General features: G+C 42.4%; 1 protein-coding gene across 3 annotated transcripts in view; it reads right to left on the bottom strand.

Annotated features, from left to right (window-relative positions):
• The window catches only part of LOC147152428 (myosin-7B-like), a 209,741-nt gene that overhangs the window by 50,735 nt on the left and 133,954 nt on the right, over window positions 1-25,052 (bottom strand). For all 3 annotated transcript variants that reach the window (XM_086046086.1, XM_086046097.1, XM_086046106.1), the window contains 13 exons: window positions 21,096-21,338; window positions 20,844-21,020; window positions 20,630-20,775; window positions 20,471-20,561; window positions 20,233-20,390; window positions 19,937-20,168; window positions 19,731-19,857; window positions 19,076-19,194; window positions 18,768-18,964; window positions 15,845-16,028; window positions 15,573-15,738; window positions 15,374-15,498; window positions 15,181-15,296 (listed from right to left, as the gene is read on the bottom strand). In XM_086046086.1, the coding sequence (XP_085902212.1) occupies window positions 15,181-15,296; window positions 15,374-15,498; window positions 15,573-15,738; window positions 15,845-16,028; window positions 18,768-18,964; window positions 19,076-19,194; window positions 19,731-19,857; window positions 19,937-20,168; window positions 20,233-20,390; window positions 20,471-20,561; window positions 20,630-20,775; window positions 20,844-21,020; window positions 21,096-21,338 (2,081 nt within the window). The remainder of the gene's footprint in view (window positions 1-15,180; window positions 15,297-15,373; window positions 15,499-15,572; window positions 15,739-15,844; window positions 16,029-18,767; window positions 18,965-19,075; window positions 19,195-19,730; window positions 19,858-19,936; window positions 20,169-20,232; window positions 20,391-20,470; window positions 20,562-20,629; window positions 20,776-20,843; window positions 21,021-21,095; window positions 21,339-25,052) is intronic.

The following is a 25,052-nucleotide window of genomic DNA, read 5'->3' as shown; positions in this document are numbered from 1 at the left end:
GTTAAAAATGTATGCAGAATTGTAGATTTAAATCTGAATAATTTCAGACAAATAAGATCGTTGCTCCCAGACAAGATTGCTAAAACGTTTCTTCATTGTATGATCTTTTCTCACATTGAATATTGCAACTGACTAACTGGTCACTAACAGGTTTAAGTACACTAAAACCAATAGAATCCCCCTTCAAAAAAGTTGTGAAAGTATTGGATAGAAAATCATTTTCCACCCATCACTGCCCTATTCTCCAGAAACATAATATTTTGAGTTTTGATTATTATAAAAAGTTTAAACTAGCCTGCTCTATATAAAGATTTTGCATGGACTTGCTCCCCCACCTTTAAGTGAGTTTATTATGTTAAGATGTATCAGTGGGAAAAGAACCAGAGTCTTCACTAGAGGTGACTGCAGTACCACATAGACAAACTACTTTCAGCAATTAGGTTTTATCAGTTAAAGGTACAGTGGTCTGGAATAAGATTCCTATTCAAATAAGAGACTGCACCACTTTAAGCACTTTTAAAGTCAACCTAAAAAAGTGGCTGAAAAGAAACCAAATTTGTGAGCACTAATTTTAAATCAAGCTTGTATGTGCCCTCTTGTTAGTATTATTATTATAAAATGTATTTTTCGGTTTTGTTTTGTATGTCACTGATGTGTCAGTTCTATGTGCTGATTTCTTTCTCCATCCATCCATCCATCCATTATCTCCCGCTTATCCGAAGTCGGGTCGCGGAGGCAGCAGCTTCAGCAGGGAAGCCCAGACTTCCCTCTCTCCAGCAACATCCTCCAGCTCTTCCGGAAGGATCCCAAGGCGTTCCCAGACAAGCTGGGAGACATAGTCTCTCCAGCGTGTTCTGGGTCGTCCTCGGGGTCTCCTGCCGGTGGGACATGCCCGGAACACCTCACCAGGGAGGCGTCCAGGAGGCATCCTAATCAGATGCCCGAGCCACCTCAACTGGCTCCTCTCGACGCGGAGGAGCAGCGGCTCGACTCTGAGTCCCTCCCGGATGGCCGAACTTCTCACCCTATCTCTAAGGGAGAGCCCGGACACCCTGCGAAGGAAACCCATTTCGGCCGCTTGTATCCGAGATCTTGTTCTTTCGGTCATGACCCACAGCTCATGACCATAGGTGAGAGTAGGAACGTAGATCGACCGGTAAATTGAGAGCCTCGCCTTTCGGCTAAGCTCCTTCTTCACCACGACAGACCGATACAGGGTCCGCATCACAGCAGACGCTGCCTGTCGATCTCCCGTTCCATCTTACCCTCACTCGTGAACAAGACCCCAAGATACTTGAACTCCTCCACTTGGGGCAGAATCCCATCCCCGACCCGGAGAGGGCACGCCACCCTTTTCCGACTGAGGACCATGGTCTCAGATTTGGAGGTGCTGATCTTCATTCCGACCGTTTCACACTCGGCTGCGAACTGCTCCAGCGAGAGTTGGAGATCGCGGCTTGAAGAAGCCAACAGTACCACATCATCTGCAAAAAGCAGAGATGCAATACTGAGGCCACCAAACCGGACCCCCTCGACACCTCGGCTGCGCCTAGAAATTCTGTCCGTAAAGGTTATGAACAGAATCGGTGACAAAGGGCAGCCTTGGCGGAGTCCAACACCCACAGGAAACGAATCCGACTTACTGCCGGCAATTCGGACCAAACTCTGGCATCGGTGGTACAGGGACCGGACAGTCCTTATCAAGGGGCTCGGTACCCCGTACTCCCGAAGCACCCCCCACAGAACTCCCCGAGGGACACGGTCGAACGCCTTCTCCAAGTCCACAAAAAACATGTAGACTGGTTGGGCGAACTCCCATGCACCCTCGAGGACCCTGCTGAGGGTGTAGAGCTGGTCCACTGTTCCACGGCCAGGACGAAAACCACATTGCTCCTCCTGAACCCGGGATTCGACCTTCCGACGGACCCTCCTCTCCAGCACCCCAGAATAGACCTTGCCGGGGAGGCTGAGGAGTGTGATCCCTCTGTAATTGGAGCACACCCTCCGGTCCCCCTTCTTAAAAAGGGGGACCACTACCCGGTCTGCCAATCCAGAGGCACTGTCCCCGATGTCCACGCGATGTTGAAGAGACGTGTCAACCATGACAGCCCCTCAACATCCAGAGCCTTTATGAACTCCGGGCGGATCTCATCCACCCCCGGGGCTTTGCCACCGAGGAGCTTTTTGACTACCTCGGTTACTTCAACCGTCCGTGATTTCTTTCTGTCCTTCTTTTTATTGGTGTTGTTATTGTAATGTTACTTCTTTTGACATGCAAGGAACTGCAGATGGAAAGCAGCCGTTGGCTAATTCTGGCATATTTACATGTAAATGTTCATTAATATGCACTGTCCCTTTTAAATAAATACATTACAAATTACAAATTAAGTACCCTTTCAACGAGTTGAGCCCCTCCCCTCCCTGTCCCCCTTGTTTGTAAATTGAGATATTTGGGTTGGTTAATTTCATTTCTCTGCCCTTTGAAATTGTGGGATTGGCAGTATCCAACTATGCCCTTCGTTAAGTGATTGGCCATTATAGAAACAGTTTTTATGGCAAATTTAAAATGTTCCTTGAATCAAAAGACAAAACACGATGATTGTGGACAACTGTTGACTAAATCAAACAGTAGCAAGGTGTTCACTCAGACACAAACACAACTTTGAGAGTGGTGTTTTTGGAGAGGCAGAGCACGCTCGTAGTGTATTTGCAAAAGCACCAGAGTCCAACCACACAGGTCTGCTGCCATATGGTGATTAAATATAATACAGCTTTTTTTTATATATGCATGTGTATTTTGTACTGTTGTCAACACTACTGCCGGGCAAGTCATTATAAATTTTATGCGAGAGGCTGCGGGCCGGTAGAAATTTGAACACTGGCTGCATTTGTCCCCCGGGATGGACTTTGAACATGCCTGAGCTACTGAGATTTGAATTAACTGTTCAGAAGCATGGTCAATGAAGCCCATTTTGGAAGTGTCTCAAACCTCTGTTAGCCTCTCTCTCACGCCATCACACATGGAAAAAAAAAGAAAGTTGTTTGTTCCGTAGGGAACGTTTCCTCAGCTAGTTAGCTTAGCTTTAGGATACCGCTGATCCCGCCAGTGTGGAGATTTAAAACTTTGATGTTTTAGAGTCAAAACAGCTGTACTTTCCACTTCAAGAGATTAAGTCTGCAAATAAGTGAATGTGCGGTATAAAGCTCAACGAGTACTTTGGGTATGATGTAAATATAGGGCCCTATTTTGTTCAGAGTGCAAGGCTGGCGCACAGCACGGCACAAATATCCAAGGGGCGGGGCAAAACAACGTTTTGGCAATTTCGTAGACCGACGCAGCTTGGCGCAGTTAGACAGAGGCCGTCTGCGCCATTTGGGCATCAACACAGCTGACTCCAAACACGTCCAATCAATGAAGCAGCTCCTTTCTGTCCGTTTAGATGTGGCGCACCTGACTCGCATAGAAAGTCTAGATATGCTAGAGGCGTAGCGCATAGTCTACATTTCAAAGGAATGAGAATCAAAATTAAATTTATTGGCCAAGTATGTAAAAAACACACAAGGAATTTGTCTTCCCAGTTACTGTGGATAGGCACTTAGACACCGCCATCTAACCCCAATCGTGCGGCCATGTGTACCACCCACCCAAAATCTAAAATGGGAGCCAAAACATGCTTTGTCCTCTGCTCGTTCCCGAATGCATAGATTTACTCGGTCATGGTGCTTGTACATCCTACCCTGCTGACTAAGGCCCCCTGACACCTTATCTAAATCCAACAGTCTCAAATTGGGGTTTTAAATTGGACAGTGATTTTAAATTTGATAAATTGGTGCTGTTGTTAAATCCATTTTGTTTTCATTTATGCAACTGACCAAGGTTAAACCTCGCCTTTCTTAAAACCATTTAGAAAAAGTCATCAGTGCCTTTGTAAAAGCTCAGATGGATTACTGCCATGCACTTTATTTTGAAGTCAGTCAGTCCTCCCTCAAGCATCTCCAGTTGATCCAAAATGCTGCTGCTCGCCTGTAAGTGCAAGTAGAAGGGAGCACATAACACCAATTCTGACCTCCCTTCATTGTCTCCCTTTACATTTTAGAGTTCTTTTTAAGATTATTTTATTTGTTTTCAAATCTTTAAATAGTCTCACCTCACTTTTCATCTCTGAGTTCATCCACCCCTAAGCATCTGCCAGGTTCATCAGGTCAGCCAGACGCTACTGGAGGTACCGAGGACTAAGCGGAGGCTCAGAGGAGATCGAGCCTTTTGCATCACGGGTCCCTCTCTTTGGAATGACCCAATGTTAGGCAAGCCCCCTCTTTGCCCATTTTTGAAACTTGTCGTAAAACACATTTTTGTTATATTGCTTTTGACTCAGCATGAGATCCGGTGTTGTTTTAGTGTTCTATAGTGTTTTCTGTTTTTTTATGCTATTAAATTATTGTTTTTACTGTCTTTGTTATTGTGTGACACATTTTTACTCCATTTACAGTACTTTGTAAGTAGCAATGGTTGTTTTAAAGCAGGGGTGTCAAAGTCAAATGGACAGAGGGCCAAATAAAAAAAAATGAGACAAGCCGAGGGCCGGACTGATAGAATGTTCACTGAAATTATTTTAAATGTCCAGATTGGATCGGGTCCTTCCCGCCTGCTGGTGTCACGCTTAATATTTCTTTAATATATTTCTTTGCCTCTATGTTTGTCACCCCATGGCTGTTGTATTTTTATGTTCAGAGTTACTAAATAAAAAATAAAAGAAAGTACATTACTGCTACTTTTCGAGGCAGCTCGTACGTCACTTCTGCTTGTGACCCGAGAAGAAGCCGGTGCCCGACTTGTGAAACAAGATCAGTGGAAGGTTTGCGTTTCTCCTGCCAAACTGGAAACAATTTTCTGGTTGAATCGGGATGGAAGATTGTATGAACTGTACATAATGTGAGGTAAAACGGAAAGGATCATATGATTGCTATGATGTCTCCAGCTGACTCTATTTTACTGGCAAGATATGAATGTGGGTGCTCCTGTCAGAAAACACATTCCCGTATTCCACTTGACACATCTATTTATTGTGGTCTGCAACAATACAGACTAGATAATAACCTAGCAACATCATCCAATGCATATACATTAGTTAACAATATGCCTAAACATTACAATTCACTGTATTAAGGAATTAAACAGCCAAACAATGCATACAATACACATTCACACGTTTCAACACTAGACTAGTTAGCATACTGGCCGAAATAACTAACTAGTGTTCATCAACGTGACATCACTCACGATAACATGTCTAGTCACAACAATAATACATCACGACACCACAACAAATGTGGTGAAACACGAGAAATCAGCAACTACTGAGTTTCCTGGTATGAACAAACTACTAGCAAGCTGTGTCGAAGGAGGAAAAAAAAAAATAAGGATCTGAATCTATATGAATGGCTTTATATTAGCAAACAGGTTAACCAAAAAACAAATTGGGAATTACACATCGCATAATCAGTTCAAAGTCAGCGTGCCCTGATCTGAGCACGGGGCCATCTGGTGAAGATCAGCCCCATATGCAGGGCCAGCCAGGGAGGAGACCAACCCACATTATGTTTAGATTTTGAAGCCATATAAATGTGAGGGCTGCATGTTAGTCCGCGCCCCTTCTCTTCCCTCCCCCATCTCGGGTTAGAGCATTCGCGAGGATGGAAAAGCTGCCCAGATCTGATCATTGTATGATTCCTGAACTTTAGAGATGGTGAAGAAAACTGACGAGAAAATTCAATCAATAGTCTTTATTATTATTATTATTTACATATTGGATGCATTCTTGAAAGATAACACGAACACGCAGTGAGTTGTTTTTATGAATTGATAATTGGGCTTGCGCCCTGGTGACCCTATAGTAAACCAACAACTCCAACAAATTGGTGACCTGCCGACGTGGTCTCTCAAGGTGGGTCCATTGCCTGCTCTGAGCTCCTACCTACTAATGTTACAGCCAGCCGGCAAAAGTAAATTAAATAAGGCAAGGGAGAACCTGTTTATACAAAATCTCCTAATTCTGCTTTTGTGATATTGTGCAGTTGAGGAGCGTGGCCTAAAATAATGCTCGGAAATTCAGGGATTTATTGCTGTATAGTGGTTGATATTTTTGTTGCTTGCTTGTTACTGACGTAATTTACTTAAGCAGTGTTGTATAAAATGCTTTAAGTGTGCAGTTGTCCTGTTTGTGCTATTTGGTGTGATTGCTGTACAGTTTAACGTAGTTTAGTGGAAGTGAAGGTGTGACTGCTTTGCCAGCGGTGACTGCTTTGCCAACGGTAGCCACCATGCGGGCCTGGGAGCCCAGTGCAGAGGGCACCAGAGAGCCGCTGAGGGCCTCTGAGGAACGCACAGTTGATTAGCAGCATGTTGCGGGCAACTCCAATAACTACGGCTTGTGACGTATATACAGAGTTCACGAGATCGGGGATTGTCCGATTCGCCAGTTATAATCAATAATTAATCAAGCAGTGGAATATTATCTGCCTTTGTCAATAATTGTGATCTTGCATGTTAAATTGTCTATTTTGAGTTGCTGTTTACGTTCGGACAGCGCATGCTTTCTGAATGTTATTTGATGGTGTTTTATTTGATCGTTGTTTGTTTATGTTTGCCTTGTATGAGTATTTGATTTTTGCTGACTTTTCTGTGGATTGTGTGATAATAGAATACTATTGGTATCAAGTAGCGTGGAGACGAAGCGTTTTTTCTTAAGTTCTGAATTTTGAGTGTCAGATTGAGGTGGGGAGACGTGGAATGGACGTCTTGAAGTGTTTGGTCTACATTGCGGTGATGTTACGAGCGTGTGTGTGGGACACAACTGTGAAAAAAGGAGAACCGAAATAAAAGGAGGGGGAGTGACCTTGCTGTATCACAGAGGGATTGTTAGGTAATTATAATAATGTGTTTCATTTATCATGGGGGACATCTCAAAGTGTTACAGTACAGAGGGTTAAAAAGAAATTACGTTAAAATCTAGCAGAGTTTAAAACGGAGGTTGTATAAGCAGGAATGGCTCCGTTGCTATTTTGTGGGTGTGGTTGGATGGACCACTGCCTTGGAAGAGTAGAGAAACTGGAAGAATAGTGAAGGGAAGCATACAGTATACTTATGCAAACGTTGATATGAGGTAGTGAAATTTGTGCTGAGTCATAGTTAAGTGATCACAAAATGGCGGACCATCTTAAAATGGTGGCAGACAATGCCCGATGGAAAAAAAAAAAAACCCACAGAGGCCCTGATTGGCCCTCCATCCCATGTTTGTTTCTCTCCAAACCAACCGTCTCCCAAACCCCAGTGTGTCTCTTTTCCTGACCGCCACCCACTCGCCATTTCACTGTGTCTCCCTGTTCCCCTTCAGCTGATAAGAAGGGACGCTTGTTTGGTCTACAACTTTTGTTTTCTTTTCTTGCTGCTCACTTTCGGTATGTTATTGTTAAGTTGACTCTTCATATTGTGTTGCATGAAGTTACATTTTCAGGGTTCAATTGGCATGAATAAAGGGCAATAAAGGAGTTTATGTTCCCCATAAGCAATCCATGAGTCTTGCTCGGGTCAGAGTGTCATCCTTCTGGAAGGATTTCCAGTAACTTAAGCACTGGCCACTCAAATCTCCTGATAAGACCTGCTCAGTTTAAAGTATTCATTATTTTGATAGAAAAAATCATGTAAATATCGATCAAATAATTCAAAGCATTTCTCAGTTGTATTATTTTATCTTTTTTCTTCTTGCTTATCCCAACACAAAAAATATCTCTCTCTCTCTCTCTCTCTCTCTCTCTCTCTCTCTCTCTCTCTCTCTTTCTCTCTCTTTCTCTCTCTCTCTCTCTCTCTCTCTCTCTCTCTCTCTCTCTCTCTCTCTTTCTCTCTCTCTCTCTCTCTCTCTCTCTCTCTCTCTCTCTATCTCTCTCTCTCTCTCTCTCTCTCTCTCTCTCCCTCTCTCTTTCTCTTTCCCCCTGATGTGTGTACAAGCAAGTTTGGACACTATAATTTGAAACTTCGGTGGCCATAAGATTATGAGGAAGATAAATATTGGCTTATTAAAGGAAAAAAGGAAATATTATATGCGAAGCAGAAATGGCATGATAAATGAGTAGCGAATGTGAATATTTTATACGAGCTGGTAATAAAGTGTAATCGCAGGAGCTCGGTTGTGCTAGAAGAGAGTTCTTTGATGTGCTTCATTAGGGGGCATAGGGAACAGGTGTGAATATTTGGGCATGGCATCCTATTGTATTAAGTAAAGCATTGCGAACGCGAGGGGAAAGTGTGTTGTTCAAGTATATTGTAGTATACTGTCTTCGAATGTGTTTACCTGATATTTAAAGTTTAAATATAAGTGTGATGGAGACTTATTCAACATTGTAGTCGTAATTTATCTTTCAGTTGTATACGCTGTAGAGGAAAATGTATATCTAAAAACCATTGTGAACACCAATTGACAAAAAGTTAGAATAGGTTGAAGCGCCAGGTATTGCTTATCCTACATGTCACAGAAATCAACTCAAATTTAATAGAACACATGAAATAAATAATTAGCAAATGCGCGATACAAATAAAATTGGATTGTATTGTATCCACATTATCGATAAATGTTCTACATTTGTCAGTGGCACTATGGTAAGCATGAACTATTTTCCATTGTACACTTTTCTTAAACCCCAAAAAACAACTGCCCAGATTCAACACATCATCAAGTCTGTTAGAAAGGCCACATTGTTTTATTACGTAGCATTTGATACTTTCATTGAATATCTGTGCAGTTTAAGAGATGTCCTTCATGGTGAGTGGGCTTTAAATGCACCTCGCGTCCAGCGTGGAATGTTGAACGCATGAGACACGGGTGGGGGGGCGGGGGATCTTTGTTTATTTTTAACTAGCTGTTGGAGTGCCAGCAAACTCCATAATTTTGACGTCACGTTTGTTTTTATGTACAAATACCAAAAGATGAGTTTAATCATTTATAACGTCCCTCATTCTTGTTAGGTGATTACTGTACACTATTGCATAGCCGTATGCTCGTGAGTGATGTCATGTCAATAAACGTTAGTTAGTTAGCAAGTTTGTTAAATATTCCAGTGGTGATAAGACGGGTAAATGTGAATTGGTTATATGGTTTGGTTATATGGTTTGGTTTGTGCTGGCGAGGGGTACTTGGCTAAAAGCATATCTACATTTCTATTTTTCACAGGGGGCTACTCTAAAGAAACACGAGAGATGGATTGACGGGACACTTTTCACTTTTAGTTTTAATAGCAGGACACACTGGACATGACCTATAACATATTATGTTAAAATTTGATGTGGCAATCTCCAAGATTTGGTTTAGGATTTGACAAGGAGCTGGAGGACGAGGGATTATTTAAACAAAACAGAAGATAAAAGGCGTGGAAGTATTAGATTGTTTGTGAAAATGAGGACAGAATGTAATATTGATAAGCATGTGATAAACACCATTGTGATGAAGGAATGACATCTGTTGCGCATTAGTCCCTGGTGTACAAAGTTGACGAAAGCATTGCTGATTTTTTACCAATTTCTATTTATTAACCAAATATTTTGTACAGGTGGGCCAGTGGAGATTGGCACACCTGCCTCACAGTGTAGAAGTCGTGTGTTCGAATCCGGCCGAGGCCTTCCTGTGTGGAGTATAAATGTTCTCCACATGCCTGCGTGGGTTTCCTCCAGGTACTCAGAATTGGTATGATTACAATTATGAGGGAATTGAATTTATAACATAATAAAATTCGTAATCACCTAATTCTCTTATTTATTGACTACATTACACCTTTCAGGAATTAAAAGCCTAATAATGAATTAGCATTTGATTATTCAAAGTTATTAAGATAAATTCTATAATCTCAGTTTAACCTTATTATTGTCATTCTCCTGATTTAATTTATTTACACAACTCAACCTCTACTAAATGAACGGCTAAGACCTTAATGATAAAAGGTCTTGTTTCCGTCCTATGAAATTAATTAAATAGTTTACTCCGGCTAGAAATAAAACAAATCCGTGCGGTTTTAACAAAGACTGTTAAACTTCCTAGGTCAATAACAAGTGCAAACAATTTAAAATGAGAAGGAAGCTGTCGTAAAAGTATATTGGTTACTTTAGTAACTCTTAGTTCTGTTACTCGCTAAGATTAATTAAATAACTGAAAATCGGATTGGCTATAAAAATCTAAAGGCAGTTAGTAACCTAGGCGAATTCCTCTCGACACCAGCTAGGAAACTCTTCCATCTCCTCGTGTTAGAGAGAGCAAGGTTCAAAGGGAAGTGTAACCCCTTAAAGGATTTCCCGATAATCCTGCGGGTAAACGGAATCTAACAGTGGGGACAGCAGGGAAGTAACTAGAAATTTTTCACTGGCGTGGCCAGAGTTGAACAACACCTCATTGAGGAGTGGCCGAATGCGCGTCCTTATATGTGTGCATTTTATTTTGTGAAACCATGGCTGTGGATAGTATGATGAACAATGACTGATTGTCGTTTGGTTTCTATAGTGTGAAATTATTATTTTATTGACGTTGACGGTGAGAATTGAATGTTCTTGACTTTAAAAAGGTTATTGTAGTGTTTGCATTCAGACCATTTCCAAATGTATTACTTAAATATGCAGTTAATATTAAAAATGTGGCAGAGTATCCCATATGAAAAGGCCTACAGTATATGGTTTATACATGGCAGGGATCATATCCTCCTTACATAAAACAAGTAGAATTATCCTTAAGATGTATAAGACTTTTGGTGTACATGATTTTAAAACCACATAAATTCTATGTGTTTGTATATGGAGGGTTTGAAGCACAGGTGATCCACATATAATTTAGTTAAAACGTGAATTTCAGGTGAAACTTCTAAAAACCTTTTTCATACGGAATCAAGAGGTCAAAGCGTAGACTACTGCATCCATGTGAAAATGGCAGGGTACCGAAAAGGACAGGTACCGAATTTTCCACTAGGTCGGGGGGTTGGCCACCCCTTGGCCCTTCTGTGGCTACGAACCTGAGAAAAGTGTACGTTTTTGGCGGTATTTAGAATGAATCTTAAGTTATTTTAGAATGAATCTTAAGTGTTTCTGTTTTTGCTGTTAAAAGATTGAATGTTTTGTTGTGGTTAGTATCTGTTTTGGGAGATCAAAACTGATTTGGGGATAGGTTTTAATTAATACATTCTTTCTCCATGTTCTATATATATCCTTAAGACAGGGAATACTAAGCAATTGGTTAGGAAAATTTGACTAAACAGTTCTTTATTACCAGGCTGGACGATAGATGTTCTGCATACCTGTCAACGTATACGTTTTCCTCGTATTTTCTACGTTTTTTGATCATTTCAAATTGTGTACGCCATATAACAATTTTTGTTAAAAAAAAACAAAAAAAAAGACAAAAAAAACAATTTTTTTGTTAATGCCCTGATACACCAAACTGACGTCTTAGGTCGTTAAATGTTGTGGCGTGTTTAAGCGCCGTCTGTTTGGTGTAGTGGCCACCGTCGTAGTGTCATAACCCGTCTGTAAGCGTCTTGGGGGCATTTACGTATGTTGAATCGGAGTCGCCACTCGTGACATTTGGTCACTCTGATTGGCTGTTAGCTAGCAAATCAGCGCGCAGAGCACCAACGGGAAGTGACAAATGCGAAAAAACAGTGAACAAGCCTCCGCTGCCTTAATCTTCTTACAAATACAAGACCGAGAGTTGACAATGTAAGTATTTCACAATACTGTGTCAAGAACATGGTTTACTTCGCGTGGGAGTTCATCGTGAGCGAAGAATAGAGCTGAATGCATCGTTTGTGATTTTATAATCTGCCCCCGGCCAACAGCTTTCCGGTTGGAACCATGAGAAATGGTGACTAGCGCCGCCGATGGTATGGAAGGGTATTATATCTTATGCATGCGCAGAAGGTACTTTAATGGTCTGTCGTTGCGGGTGTATTCCTCCAGCGTGACGTGCCGACAGCCGGCCGGACGCCACAGGGGGTAAGCGTCTGTCACTGTTGGCCAGCGTCTTTTTGGTGTATCAGGGACTTTAGACCGATCTCGTCTTGCCCATTTTGGCTCTAATCCGGATTGTCTCGGTCACTGGTAGCCGACGACAACGTTATTTGGTAAATAAGATAAACTTGTTTAAACAAATTACCTTTCTTCTTATTCTACAAAGTCTGTCTTGCTGTGAGTAAATAGGTGCCGCGTTGTTTTTTGTAAGGTTTATTATCGCTTAATAAGGGGAATTGCAATCATTAATAAGGGGAGCAATTGGCTGAGGTTGACAGGTATGGTTCTGTGAAGTTAAGACGACATTTGCCGTGACAACTCTTAAGGGACAGGACATTGTTTCATAAGATACCAGACTGCAAACATCGTTAGCTACAAGCTGTTTGACACCACAGGTCCAGGATTCTCAACCACGTCCAGGAGGAACAAGAAGAGCTACATCACATCGATTGGATGGGCAAAATCCACAGATGACAGTGATAAAATTTGGCACAAGCTGGCTGAATCGAGTAACTGCTAGCACAAATTTTAATGTACAAATGGCGGACGCGCCAGGGGGGGTGTCTCTGAGTGGAATTGGAAAGCAACTTTTTGCGGAGTGAATGAGATACTAACCAGTGAATAAATGTGTGAACGAAAGGGGGAAGTTTGAATGTGAATGAGATTTGAGAGGATGTTTAAGGGACGGGCCCCTGGGATAGAAAACCTGATTTGGGAACCGACAAGCCCTCTTCAGCCTAGGGGGGGGCAATGGGTCCATGGCCCTGATCAACCCATTACATCAATCCCATTGCATTCCCAGGTACTGATTTGCAATATTGCTCTTGAAAATAAATAAATAAATAAATAAACCTTTTTTGATTAATCAAATTCATCCATCAAGCAAATGAATAATTGGACTGCAAAATGTACAAACCACAAGACAGGTGTTGATAAACCAAATTTGAATGAAATTTGACTATGAATTATCGCCTCCAAATTGGAATGGAATCTATGTGAGAAAGTCTGTATTATTATTACCATTTAAAATTTGATTGAGATACCAAAATGATAGGATTAGCTGGAGGATGTATTATGTCCCCTTTAAGATTTAAGGCTTGGACATTATCCAAAACAAAGTGAATAAGAATAGAGAAAGTGTTTTATTTTGAATGAATGTTACACAGTTTTTGAAAATATTTAAACGCTGTTGAGGAAATGGTGTTGACATAGTTGCTAAGATAATTTTATCAATCAAAGAAGTGCTGGAGTTTTAAGTATAATACAAATATGTTGAGAAATTGACATTTTGTTGTGAAAATATTTTTGGGGAAAGGTGGACTGTTTTATACTTCACGGGCAAAGATAGATGTACAAAAGACACTTTTCGTAATTAAATGTTTTTTCCAACCAGTCGAATATTACAAACAATTATAGCAATAATTCTAAACAGCTGCTGGACAAGTAACATTCTAATATACAAAATATTATAGGACATCGTGTATAAAAATCATTATACATTTCTTGCGATAATAATATATAGAATTTACACACAATTAGGAAATTCATACTTTTTAAATAATATTATACAAATAGAAAGTCAAGGCCCGCGGGCCACATCCGGCATCAGCGGCACTTGAGTTCCCTCCATTCAAATACAGGTTATCCACTTAAAGGTCAGGCAGAAAAGTAGACATAGTTGTTGCACTCGTATTAACTTGCTAAGAATATTTCACGGGCTACACAGGTATACAATGGACGTGAGTTTGTCAAAAAAATGCTAAAGTGAGGGAGTGAGGGGACGCAATGGAGCAGTTTATGTATGCTTATGTGTATGCTATGAGGGGCCGTCAGAGACCTAATTCAGGAATAACTCTCACACTACTGAAATGCTTTCATACACACTAGTGAAATTTATGTTGCTCATAAACACTAGTGAAATGCACTTATACATTATAGCACATGTCAAAGTCCACATCCGGCGCGCGAGAAGGTTTTCTACGGCCCCTGTGATGATATTGATTTATTATTAGATCCGGCCCGCAGCAAGCCGGTGTGAGTAGCAGATGTGATCGGGTCCTGCGCGCCTGCCGATGACGTCACACTTTAAAATATATTGTAGCGTCTTCCAAGAACACAGACGTAGTTTGATTATCACGTTTTTATTAGTCCAACTGGCTACTGTGGGCCGCAGCCGACGCCAATACAGTACGACAACCGTTCAGTCAAAAGAGCCATGGCTCTCCTCTTCGTCCTCGGCTCCTCTCGCTCGCATGGTCCTATCCAGCGAGCCACTCGATGCATTCATGAACCTCGGAAACAGCACAACTTGGCAAGACACACATTCGACCACAACACAGACAATCCAATTCGTCACATTATTTCTGTCATATATTTATTTGCTCTATGTTTGCCACCCCCTGGCTGTTGTTATAACGAACATTACCGCAACTTTTGCAAAGATCGTCCTTCGGTCATCTACGTGCCGATGAAGACTTCACGTCACTTTTCGTGGCTTTCAGATTGTGGTGAAAAGTTATTCGGAGTAAAACACGTTTTATTAAGAAATACTTCATGTTAGAAATCCCACGTAGTTTTATTAGTAATTGTTGGCATTTGATAATAAATTCGTTGAGTTTCGATGTAGTTCTGAGATGTCCCACACTGCGAGCAGGCATTGAACGTTCCTCCAGCACTCAGTGTTGATAGCGAGAGACGTGGTTTCTTTTCATTTTCCTCCTGTTTAATTGCTTAATACAGTGAATGGTAATGTTTAGGCATAGCCTATTGTTAACTAATGGATGCGCATTGGATAATGTTGCTAGGCTATTCTTTGTCTGTGTTGTTGCAGACCACAATAAATAGATGTGTCAAGTGGAATACGGGCCTGTGTTCTCTGACAGGAGCACCCACATCCATACCTTGCCACTCTAAAATAGAGTCAGCTGGAGACATCATACCAATCATATGATCCTCTCCATTTCACTTCACATTATGTACAGTTCATACAATCTTGCAGTCCGAGTCAACCAGAAAATTGTTTCCAGTTCGGCAGGAGAAACGCAAACGTTCCACTGATCTTGTTTCACAAGATGGGCAGCGGCTTCTTCTCGGGTCATAGTGACGTACGAGCTGCCTTGCAAAAGTAGCAGTAATGTACTCACCTGAGGCTGTCAACCTCTTCGTCTTTTTCTGCAATTTTGCGCTCAATCTCCGTCCTGGTCTGCTGAAGTTCCATCTGTACTCTGAGTGTCTTGCTCTCCTCATTCTCAAGAGAGCCCTGGAGGAGGCAAATATAGCTGTGTAAAGAAGAACTAAACAAAAGGTTTCACAGATGGCTGGAAGCAGGTCATTCACCTCTGCTTCCTCCAGGGCAGCTTTGATGTCGCTCTTCTCCACACCCAGGATTTTCTTCATCCTCTCAAGCTCGTGGATGGTCTTCCCACCATGAATGATCTGCTCGGTCAGGTCCACAATCTCACCTGTAATTAATTGCAACTAACGTTAGATGAGACTCCTCTAGAAATGTCTCATCAGTTGGCAACTGGCATGATACCTTGAAGGTTCTTATTTTCACATTTAACGGTCTCCAGATGATCCAGAGCTTCTTCATAAATGTTCTTAAGCTTTAATAGCTCCGTGCTGAGATTACGTGACTCTTTCTGGGAGGCCGCCAGCTCTGACTGACTGTCCTCCAACTTCTGCTTCCACTCGCTCAACATCTGCATGAAGACAACCAACACGGTTCAGATACACCTTCAAGCGCCTTGGCTAAGGAATAGCTTGCAGAGATTCTCTGATATTGACACTCCTGTTCATTGTTGTGACCTTGTCCATGTGGCGTTGTTTCTTCTCAAGATTCAGAACAGAAGCATTGGAGCGTTCTACCTCCACCACCAAGTCTTCAATCTCCAGCTGCAGACGTTGTTTGGTTTTCTCCAGGGAGGAGTTTTTGGACTGAGATGCCTCAGCAGCTTCTAGCGCTGCCTGAACTTTGACAACCAGCTTCTTCCTGCAAAATGTTTCATTTTCAGCACTACTCCAACCTGGAACGGCTGTGACTTTTTTTTCCACAAACAGGTTATTTGATTCCATGTTCTTTACATGTTTTCAATGACAATACTGCAATAAGCTAATTGTTAGCTTGTTGCTACAGTCATTGTCTGAATCCAGAGGTGGGCATTTGTGAATGCTTTATTCCATCTGTGAGTTCTCATCCGTTTTTCAGGCCCGAGCAGTCAGTCTGAGTCAGCCAAACGGCGTCAGGAACAGACTTACCGGTACCACGTCACACACAGCTGCGCTACACCTGACACACAGCCAAATAAGGAAAAAATAACAACTGTGTTGTATACCTTTCGGTCCCACAGACAAAGTGACACAGTGCATGTGTGTGGTACTGTTGTTTTTTATTTTATTTTTTATTCATTTGTCTGCTTGTGCGGCACCTGTGTGTGACATGGAAATTATGTTCTTGGCGCTGATTGGCTGTAACCAATGAGCAACAGACTGGGCTCACGTGGCTCAACCTGAAACATTGACGGGAACTTAGTGACAGACTGACAATGCCCACCTCTATCTGAATCTATGGTCACTGGACTTATTCCAGGACGGAAAAGGTGTTCCATTCGTCCATCCGTCCGTCCATCCATCCATCCATCCATCCATCCAATTTTATCGCATTCCCTATTGTGGTCATCAAACAGAGCCTTCGGGCATTGCCTGAGGAGATGTTATAATGAGCCTCTTCCACGGCAAAGTAGGCATAAGGGGAATCATACTTTCTCCAAATGTGAAGGTTCACTGGGCTTAACAAGGATTCGTAGGCAGCCTACACTTGTAACTTGATGCGACATAAATCAGCTTGCAAATTGTTAGACCAAGCGATCCTACCTGGTCCATGCTCGCTGCTGATGACGCTTTACTATGTGACTTGAGTTGTCCTTGTTGATCCAAACCCCTGACCTCCACTGGGCAGCAACTCAACTTTCATCACATTAGTTTCTAGATCTGGGATGGGCTATTGGCACCAAAAAACCCCAAGCACTTTCTTCAGAATTGTTTTAACAAACACCAACAATTCGTCAAAAAAATGATGATGAAAATTCAATATACCTTAAAATCCTGAGGGAGGGTGTGCATAGTTTGAAGTTGTAATATCACAGATATTGTGTATGAAAAATTGTGGCCCTCTCCAGCATTTAAGTTGCCCATCCCTGTCCTAGATCTTCAATGGGTGCCGAAGAAGCTTTGGGCAGCACTTGTAGATGAGATAGGGTGAATCACTGGGCCCAGGATACTGATACTGATGGAGCTGCCTTTTTTTAATACATTATTCTTTTTTAACTTTATATATATATATATATATATATATATATATATATATATATACATATATATATATATGTACACACGCGCAAAGAGAGAGAAAAAAGTCGGTCACTGATATAATATGTACAGAGAATAATTACTTTTATTTTTACTTTACTAATAATTCTTTTGTTTATCCATGTTCATCATCCAAGTTAGTCTAACAGGACTGAATAGGAAAATTACTTCGAGTTTAGGGGCGAATACAGGCTGATATCAAAGTACCGATTTATGCGTGTATCTGGCACAACTCGCCCCCGGAAGTCCTGATGGAGCTGCATTAATGACCTCTTCTACCTCCATCGGACTCGATACCTCCTTATTGAACTCTGTTGTTGGGAGTATTGGGTTGACGAGGGCCATGCTAGGTCTTCTTCCCTCAATGGATCGCTGCAGGTTCTCTGGAGAAAGTTAGATCCAAGCCCTTTCCATCCATCCATCTAGTGAACCATCACTTCCTTTGTTGAAATTACCAAACAACCACTGCGCCTGTCTGCAAGCAGTTGTTTCTGAAGCCGACTTGGTTTGGCAATGAAGGGAACTCGCTTCAGTCTGTGAAGGGTCACCTTCTTCCACAGGATATTTTGCAGTTCTGCCAATGGCTGCTTCCACTAATCAGTTGACTTAATGTACTGTTTCTTGAGGGTACAGCGCTGCTGGCGGAGTTGATGTTTTAGTGGCTCTGTGGTGCTTAGTGTATGGGTAACCTTGGTGTTTCCCTTCTCAGCCCGGCCAAATTTGTCTGAGGCACAGCTAACGATGATGGTGGTGAGTGTTGAGAGCAGACTGCCACGCTCTCTCTTGGCCATTTAATGGATGAAGTTTTACACGTCCTGGTCAACTGCAGCAACTAAACCCATCTGTGTTAGATTTCAAACCTCCTCCATCTGGTTTGGGATCAGTCTAGCTCAAACCAGAGGAGGAGAGCAAAGTAACCCTTGTGATGTTGCTTGTTTGATGAACCAATGAAATGACACAGTTCGGCTTTGGATCGCTCGCGTTGACTACACAGCACCTCGCGGATCAGTCTAGCTCAAACCAGATTTTATGTGACTTTTTCTGTTCAGAATTCCTAAAGTGAGGACAGGTACAATGTGGAAAGAATTTCCAAGTTCCCCATGAACAGGATAAGTGCAAGAAAATGGATGGATGACACAGGATTGATCGTCAGTCGAATGTGGGGCACTAGAGGAAACCATTCACTTTCACATTCACTTATTCAGTCACTGACTCAGAAGGGTACCCACACGCGTTGAAGGGAACTCAACTCTGTGTACCACTATAGTGTATAAAGTGAAGCATTTATGCTGAAAATATTTGTATTTGTGTTTCAGTAGGCTAGAATAAACAACAAAAACAAAATGATGGCAAGGAGTTTTACTTCGTATCTTCCAGCTCTTCAATGCTCAGCACAGCATCCATCTCGTACTTGGTCCTCCACTGCGCCACCTGGCTGTTAGCATTGGAGAGCGCCCTCTGTATCTCTGCCTTGGACTCTTGTTCTGCCTCCAGTTGTTCCTTAAGCTGACTGCAGTCATGGCGGGATGCCTGCACCGTCTGTGCCAGTGCCACGCGGGTCTGAAAGAGAGAAAGCAGTGACAACCTGAGATGCATCAAAGGCCCCTTTTCCAAATGCATTCTGTCTGGTCTTTCATTGGTTCATCAAACAAGCAACATCACAAGGGTTACTTTGCTCTCCTCCTCGAGCTGCCGTTTTAGGTCCTCCAAGTTATGACACAGTTCGGCTTTGGATCGCTGCAGTTGACTACACAGCACCTCGCGATCCTCCAGCCGACGACTGTACTCGGCTGCCAGACAACAGGAAACACTGTCAACACATCTTCGATATGCTGACGAACATATAGACAGCACAAAGCTTATGATTTCACGAAACGTGATAAAAATGTGGCAACAATAATGACATACAGTAGTATTCCACTTCAGTCCTGTAGGTGGAATTACAAATGTAAGATACATCAAGGATTTTTTTTTTTTAACCACAGTACCATCTGGTGGAAATGGGGGCTCACCGCCCCACTTGGCCCATATACTAACGGACTGTAGATTCTTCCTCATTTTGCGCCATATTAGTTTTGCCATTTATATGTAAACCTGCTAACCAACTAAACATTAAACAAATTGACCAACTGATAAACCAATTAACAAAACAACTTGGTAACAAAGACTGAGTGACCAACCGATTAAGCAAACAACCAGTCAACTAAGTTAAGAAACTGACCAACCAACAAAAAAACAACAGTAAACGTCCAACCAACCATCTATTGAAATAGTAACAAACTGATCAACCAACTGACTAACCAAACAACTACATGCTTCTACTTACCCGCCTCGGCGACGGTGCGCGCCTTCTGTGCTGATATTTCAGTAAGCTGTCGCTGCATATCATCAGTTCTGCCATGACTCTCAACGAGCTGGTCCGCATAGACTCGGCACATCTTCTCTGTGGCTACCTGCAAACAACGCTAAATCTTTTAACAGACTGATGTGAAGCCTGACTGGTCAGAAACAAGGCGACAGCCATGTTGTCACCTTGGCCCTTGAGAGCTGCTCAAGGTTGGCAGCCAGGTCATCGGCTTCCAGCCGAAGCTCTACTTTCTCTTTCTCCATCTTCTGTTTGGCTCTCTGTAGCGCTTCGATTTGCTCAGTGAGCTCCCCTACCGTGTCAGCATGCTTCTTCCTCAGCACGGCAGCCATTGTCTCATGATGAAGGCCCGCCTCCTCCAACTCCCGTCGCTGCTTTAGGAAGTCCGCTTCCCGCTTCCTGTTGTGGCATGGAAATAGTGAGGGGGAGCAGTGGTGGTCTGCTGAAGGGGTTGTGGACTCACCTGTTGATTGCAATCTGAGCAGCAGAAGTTCCTCCCACCTCCTCCAGCTTTTCTCCAAGCTCCTCCAACTCCCGGGCAACATCGTTCCTCTGACGCTCTGCCTTGGATCGCCACACACGCTCAGCCTCGAGTGCCTCCTCGAGCTCTTCAATGCGAGTCTGTGGGGACAAATAATTGCAATCGGTTAGGTCACTCAGTCTGGTGGATAAACGCATCATGTAACTTAGATGTGACCGACTTGAAGCTCTTTGATCCTCTTCTGCAGCTGAGCCACCAGGTTCTGTTCGTCCTCCATTTTGGACTGAAGATGACCCAACTCAAAGTCTCTCCTATCAATGAGCAACACTTGATTACCTCACGCAAGAACTTCAACAAAGGTTACAGGTGATTTTCCTACTTGTTCATCCTCTCCTCCAGCTCCTTTTTTTGGTCCTCCAGGTCACTCACAGAGTCTTGGGATAGTTTCAGGTCAGCCTCAAGCTTCCTCTTGTTTTTTTCTAGCTCGGTCCGCACTCGCTTCTCCTGCTCCAAGGAGCTCTCCACCTGCAGAAGAGGAACACTGAATTGTAATTGTAATTGGAGGGAAGCCCAGTGTGGTGCTCTAGTCTTACATTATCCACATGCTGTTCCAATCTGCTCTTAGCCTTGGTCAAAATGTTGACTTTGTCCTCCTGAGCCTGACGGTCATTCAGAGCTTGTTGATGAGCTTCCTGCAGGGCAACTTTCTCCCTGCTCAGAGCCAAAATGGACTCATCCAGGACACACATTTCCTGGGAAAGATTCTTGACCTGTTCCGAGATCATAGGCAAAGTTGGTCAGAGAACCTTTAGACAAAATGAAAATGTGTTGCTGGTGTGGCCCACCTTGTTTTCAACGCTGTGCCTCTCCTTCTCCACCTTGGCCAAGGTCACTTCCAGGTCATCTACATCCTTCCGCAGGGACATCACCTCATCCTCCAGGAGTCGCTTCTTGGAGGTCAGCTTGGTGCTCATCTCCTCCTCATCCTCCAAACGCTCGCACATCTCCTTCAACTTGGACTCCAGGGTTATCTTGGACTGGATCAGCTGGTTGCAGCGCTCCTCTGCATCAGCAAGGTTGTCTTGTTCCTGGGTAGACCAATGTTGATTGGACAGTGCAGCTGCCAGTCTCGGACTGTGTAGGACCATTCATGCTAAACTACTCTAATAGTGCCAATCAGCTGTCAATCACAAGCCGCATGTTTGGACCCATTAATGCCAAGATATGCTAAACTCAATCACTGTGAGTTTGCGATCCACGCACATGAATGCCGGCTTTTTTCTTTTTTTTTTCACTTTTGTTACATTTTTTGCAGTGTAAATGGCATGCACTGAAAACACCAGATATGTATTATGGGATATCGCTCGCCAATAAACACAATTTTATGTAATTCATGGTTTCCACCCCATTGAAGTGTCAACCATCACCACCAACCCCACGGAGGCTTCCATGCACCAAGCTCGAGTTGGGAAGCTGAACCTAGGAGAGTGCCTCGGAAATGGTGACACAAGCAGGACAGGAGTGCTAGCGCTCCATGCTAGGCTAAAGGCTAGATCTAGTCAGTCAACTCTACCCAGCCTTTGATTAGATAGATTAGATGTATTAAATAGATTACATTAGACAGATCGATTACATAGACCGACTGACAGACGGACAGAACGCGCAACTGATAGATGACATTTGCCTACATTAGCCTTAAAGGAACACAACTCTATTTCCGTAAAACATAGACAATTCAGACAATGATTATCACATGCCTACACTTGCGCACATATATTTTGGTGCTAATCCATTATATTTTACGGACATAAAATTGTGATAGAAGTCGCACTGGAGGCTGGCAGGCTGACTGCATTGTCAGTCATTGCATGCCCCCCTTCTCCTTGGAAGACCGTGAAACCTGACGGTTGGAGTGATATGTAAAATTGTGTGAATACTTGACAACCCCATCCGACATGTTTAATTCACAATAGACTGGTAAAGAAGTCTGAAATTAACAGTCTTGTGTGCACACGTGTGAAGTCACAGGGATTACGTGAAGCATCCAAAATGTCCAATATGGTTGCATACAGGGTATGTCATTGTTTTGATACTCAATCGACTTAAACCTTTTTTCAGGAAATGAGATGCCATTGATGTTTGCACTTTTATTCCTGATACACAATAACTAATGTAAGGGTGGATAATTAACTTTAACCAATCTGTTCCTTTAACGGGGGAAGAGAAGTCACAATTTTCTCTGTAGTTCTTAATATTCTTGATGTAGCTTTCAATTGCCATGTCTGTTCATCCAACAGACGAAACAGATGCAGGTGGTCAGCTATAGAAAGTGGTGAGGAAGGTAGGTGGGAGGTGTGCCCTTCTCAGCCAATGCAGAAAGTGTAGTGGCTGATGTCCTTTCTTCACAAGAGCTGTAGTGTTCTGTGACTAGGTGAGATTGTATGTGATCTGCACTGACTTTGTGCTGCTGTCTCCACAGCAGTGTGGTTGATGTGGAATGTTGTGTAATGGTGTCTGGTTCTGAAGTCAACAATCATTCCGTTTGTAGTTTTGATCTTGAAGAACAGGTTGTTACAAGGTGCTCCCCCTCTCATTTGTAGGCTTCCTCAGTGTTGTCTCTAACAAGGCCCATTACTGTTGTATACTTTGCACTGGATCTGGTCTAATAGTTATGGGTCATCAGGTTGAACTGTAGCGGGCTCAGAATGCATCCTTGAGGAGAGCCAGTACTCAGTGAGATTGTGCTGGAGGTGATGTTCACTACTCGCATATAGTGATGTCTGTTTGTGAGAAAATCTAACAACTAGTTCCACAGGGGGGTGCTGACACCCAAGGGGGGTGGGTGCTTACAAGGTCCAGGGGGATCAATCAATCAATCAATCAATCAATCATATTTTATTTATATAGCACTTTTCATACATAAAAATGCAACTCAAAGTGCTTTAAAACATTCAAAGCAAAACATAGATGATTTGTCCTGATTGAGCTGGAGGAAATTATCCGCCATCCATGACTTGATATCTAAAATGCAATTTAAAAGGGTATCAATGGGTCCTGTGTCATCAGGAGACACGGCAATATACAGCTGCGTGTCATCAGCATAGCTGTGAAAGTTGATGCCGTGTCCCCTGATGACATCCCCAAGGGGAAGCATATAAAGATTAAAAAGTAGGGGGCCTAAAATCGAACCTTGAGGAACCCCACATTTAATTTCATGGGTTTTGGAGGAGCAAGTATCCATACTTACAAAGAAATATCGGTCTGTGAGATAGGAATAAAACCAGTCAAAAACAGTACCAGAGATGCCCACTAGATTTTTAAGTCTATTTAATAAAATTTGGTGATCTACTGAATCAAAAGCAGCGCTTAGATCCACTAGCACCAAGACTGTGAGTTTTCTCACGTCTGCAGTGCACCTAATATCATTTAAAATCCTTAAAAGAGCAGTCTCCGTACTGTGGTTCATCCTAAAACCAGATTGATATTGCTCCAAAATATTATTTGTTTTTAAAAAATGATTCAACTGGATGAAAACCAGTTTTTCTAAAATCTTACTTAAAAACGGTAAGTTGGATACGGGTCTGTAATTATTAAAAACGCTCGGGTCAGAACTGCTCTTCTTCAGAAGGGGCTTCACCACCGCCGTTTTAAAGGCTGCGGGGAAGACGCCCGTCTGAAGAGAGCAATTGACTATATTTAAAATTTGTTCCTCAAAAAATCCATAAAATGTCTTAAAAAGAAATGTGGGAATTGGATCCAAAAGGCAGGTTGTTGGGTTTACCTGGGAGAAAACTCGAACAAGTGTCCCCGCATCAACCAGGGCAAAACTTTCCAGTGTTTCCTCATGTAAATATGATTGTCCGGGTTTATTAAAACTTGTGTTTTGACGGGCTAAAAGACTGGATCTTATGTCATCGATTTTACTTCTGAAGTGGTCTGCAAAGTCCTCACAGAGAGCGTCTGTTGGTCTCTGTGGGGACTTATTAAAATCAGAACTAGTTAAAAGTTCAAAGGTGGAGAAGAGAACTCTGGGGTTGTTTTTATTGACTGTAATGAGGTTTGAGAAATAGGAAGATCTTGCCAGTTTGACTGTTTTATTGTAGGATTTCAGTTGTTCGCATAAAATTTCATAGTGTACTGTAAGTTTACTTTTTCTCCACCTCCTCTCTGCACTCCTGCATTTTCTCTTTGATATTTTGATAGCATTGTTTCTCCACGGGGGTACAGTCTTTGTTTTTGTTGTTTTAATTAAAAGTGGAGCTACTGAATCTAATGATGATTTAAGATGTAGGTTAAAATTCTCAACAATAAGATCACAGGGTGCAGGTAAAATGTCAGCAGGAGTGCTTTTTAAGATCTCGATAAAATTTGCAGCCACCTCAGAAGATAGGTAGCGTTTCTTCACTGTTCTAACCGGGACTGCTAGATGGTTAAAACTGGTGATGTTAAAATAGACACAGTAGTGGTCTGACACTGCCAAGTCAACAACAGAATTATAACCAAATCCAGGGTGTGTCCTCTGTTGTGAGTTGGCTGCAAGACGTGCTGTTTAAAATCCAAGCAGTTTAAAAGGTTTAAAAAATCTCTGGATAGTGGGTCCGAGATGTTGTCCATGTGTATATTAAAATCGCCAGTTATTAATATCCTGTTATAACTGGAATATAAAATGGATAAGAATTCTGAAAATTCTGTAATAAAAGAAGTGGAATGATGGGGAGGTCTATAGACGGTAATGCAAAGAATAGGGGGACTGCTAAAAACAAAGGCATGGTGTTCAAACGATAAATAGCTGCTAAAAATGA

The sequence above is a fragment of the Filicampus tigris genome, chromosome 1 (genome assembly GCF_054856515.1).
Source record: "Filicampus tigris isolate MCC_2025a chromosome 1, RoL_Ftig_1.0, whole genome shotgun sequence".
In the NCBI taxonomy this organism is placed as follows: domain Eukaryota; kingdom Metazoa; phylum Chordata; class Actinopteri; order Syngnathiformes; family Syngnathidae; genus Filicampus; species Filicampus tigris.
Note: the sequence above shows the minus strand (reverse complement) of the source record. Positions and strands in the feature narration are given on the sequence as shown.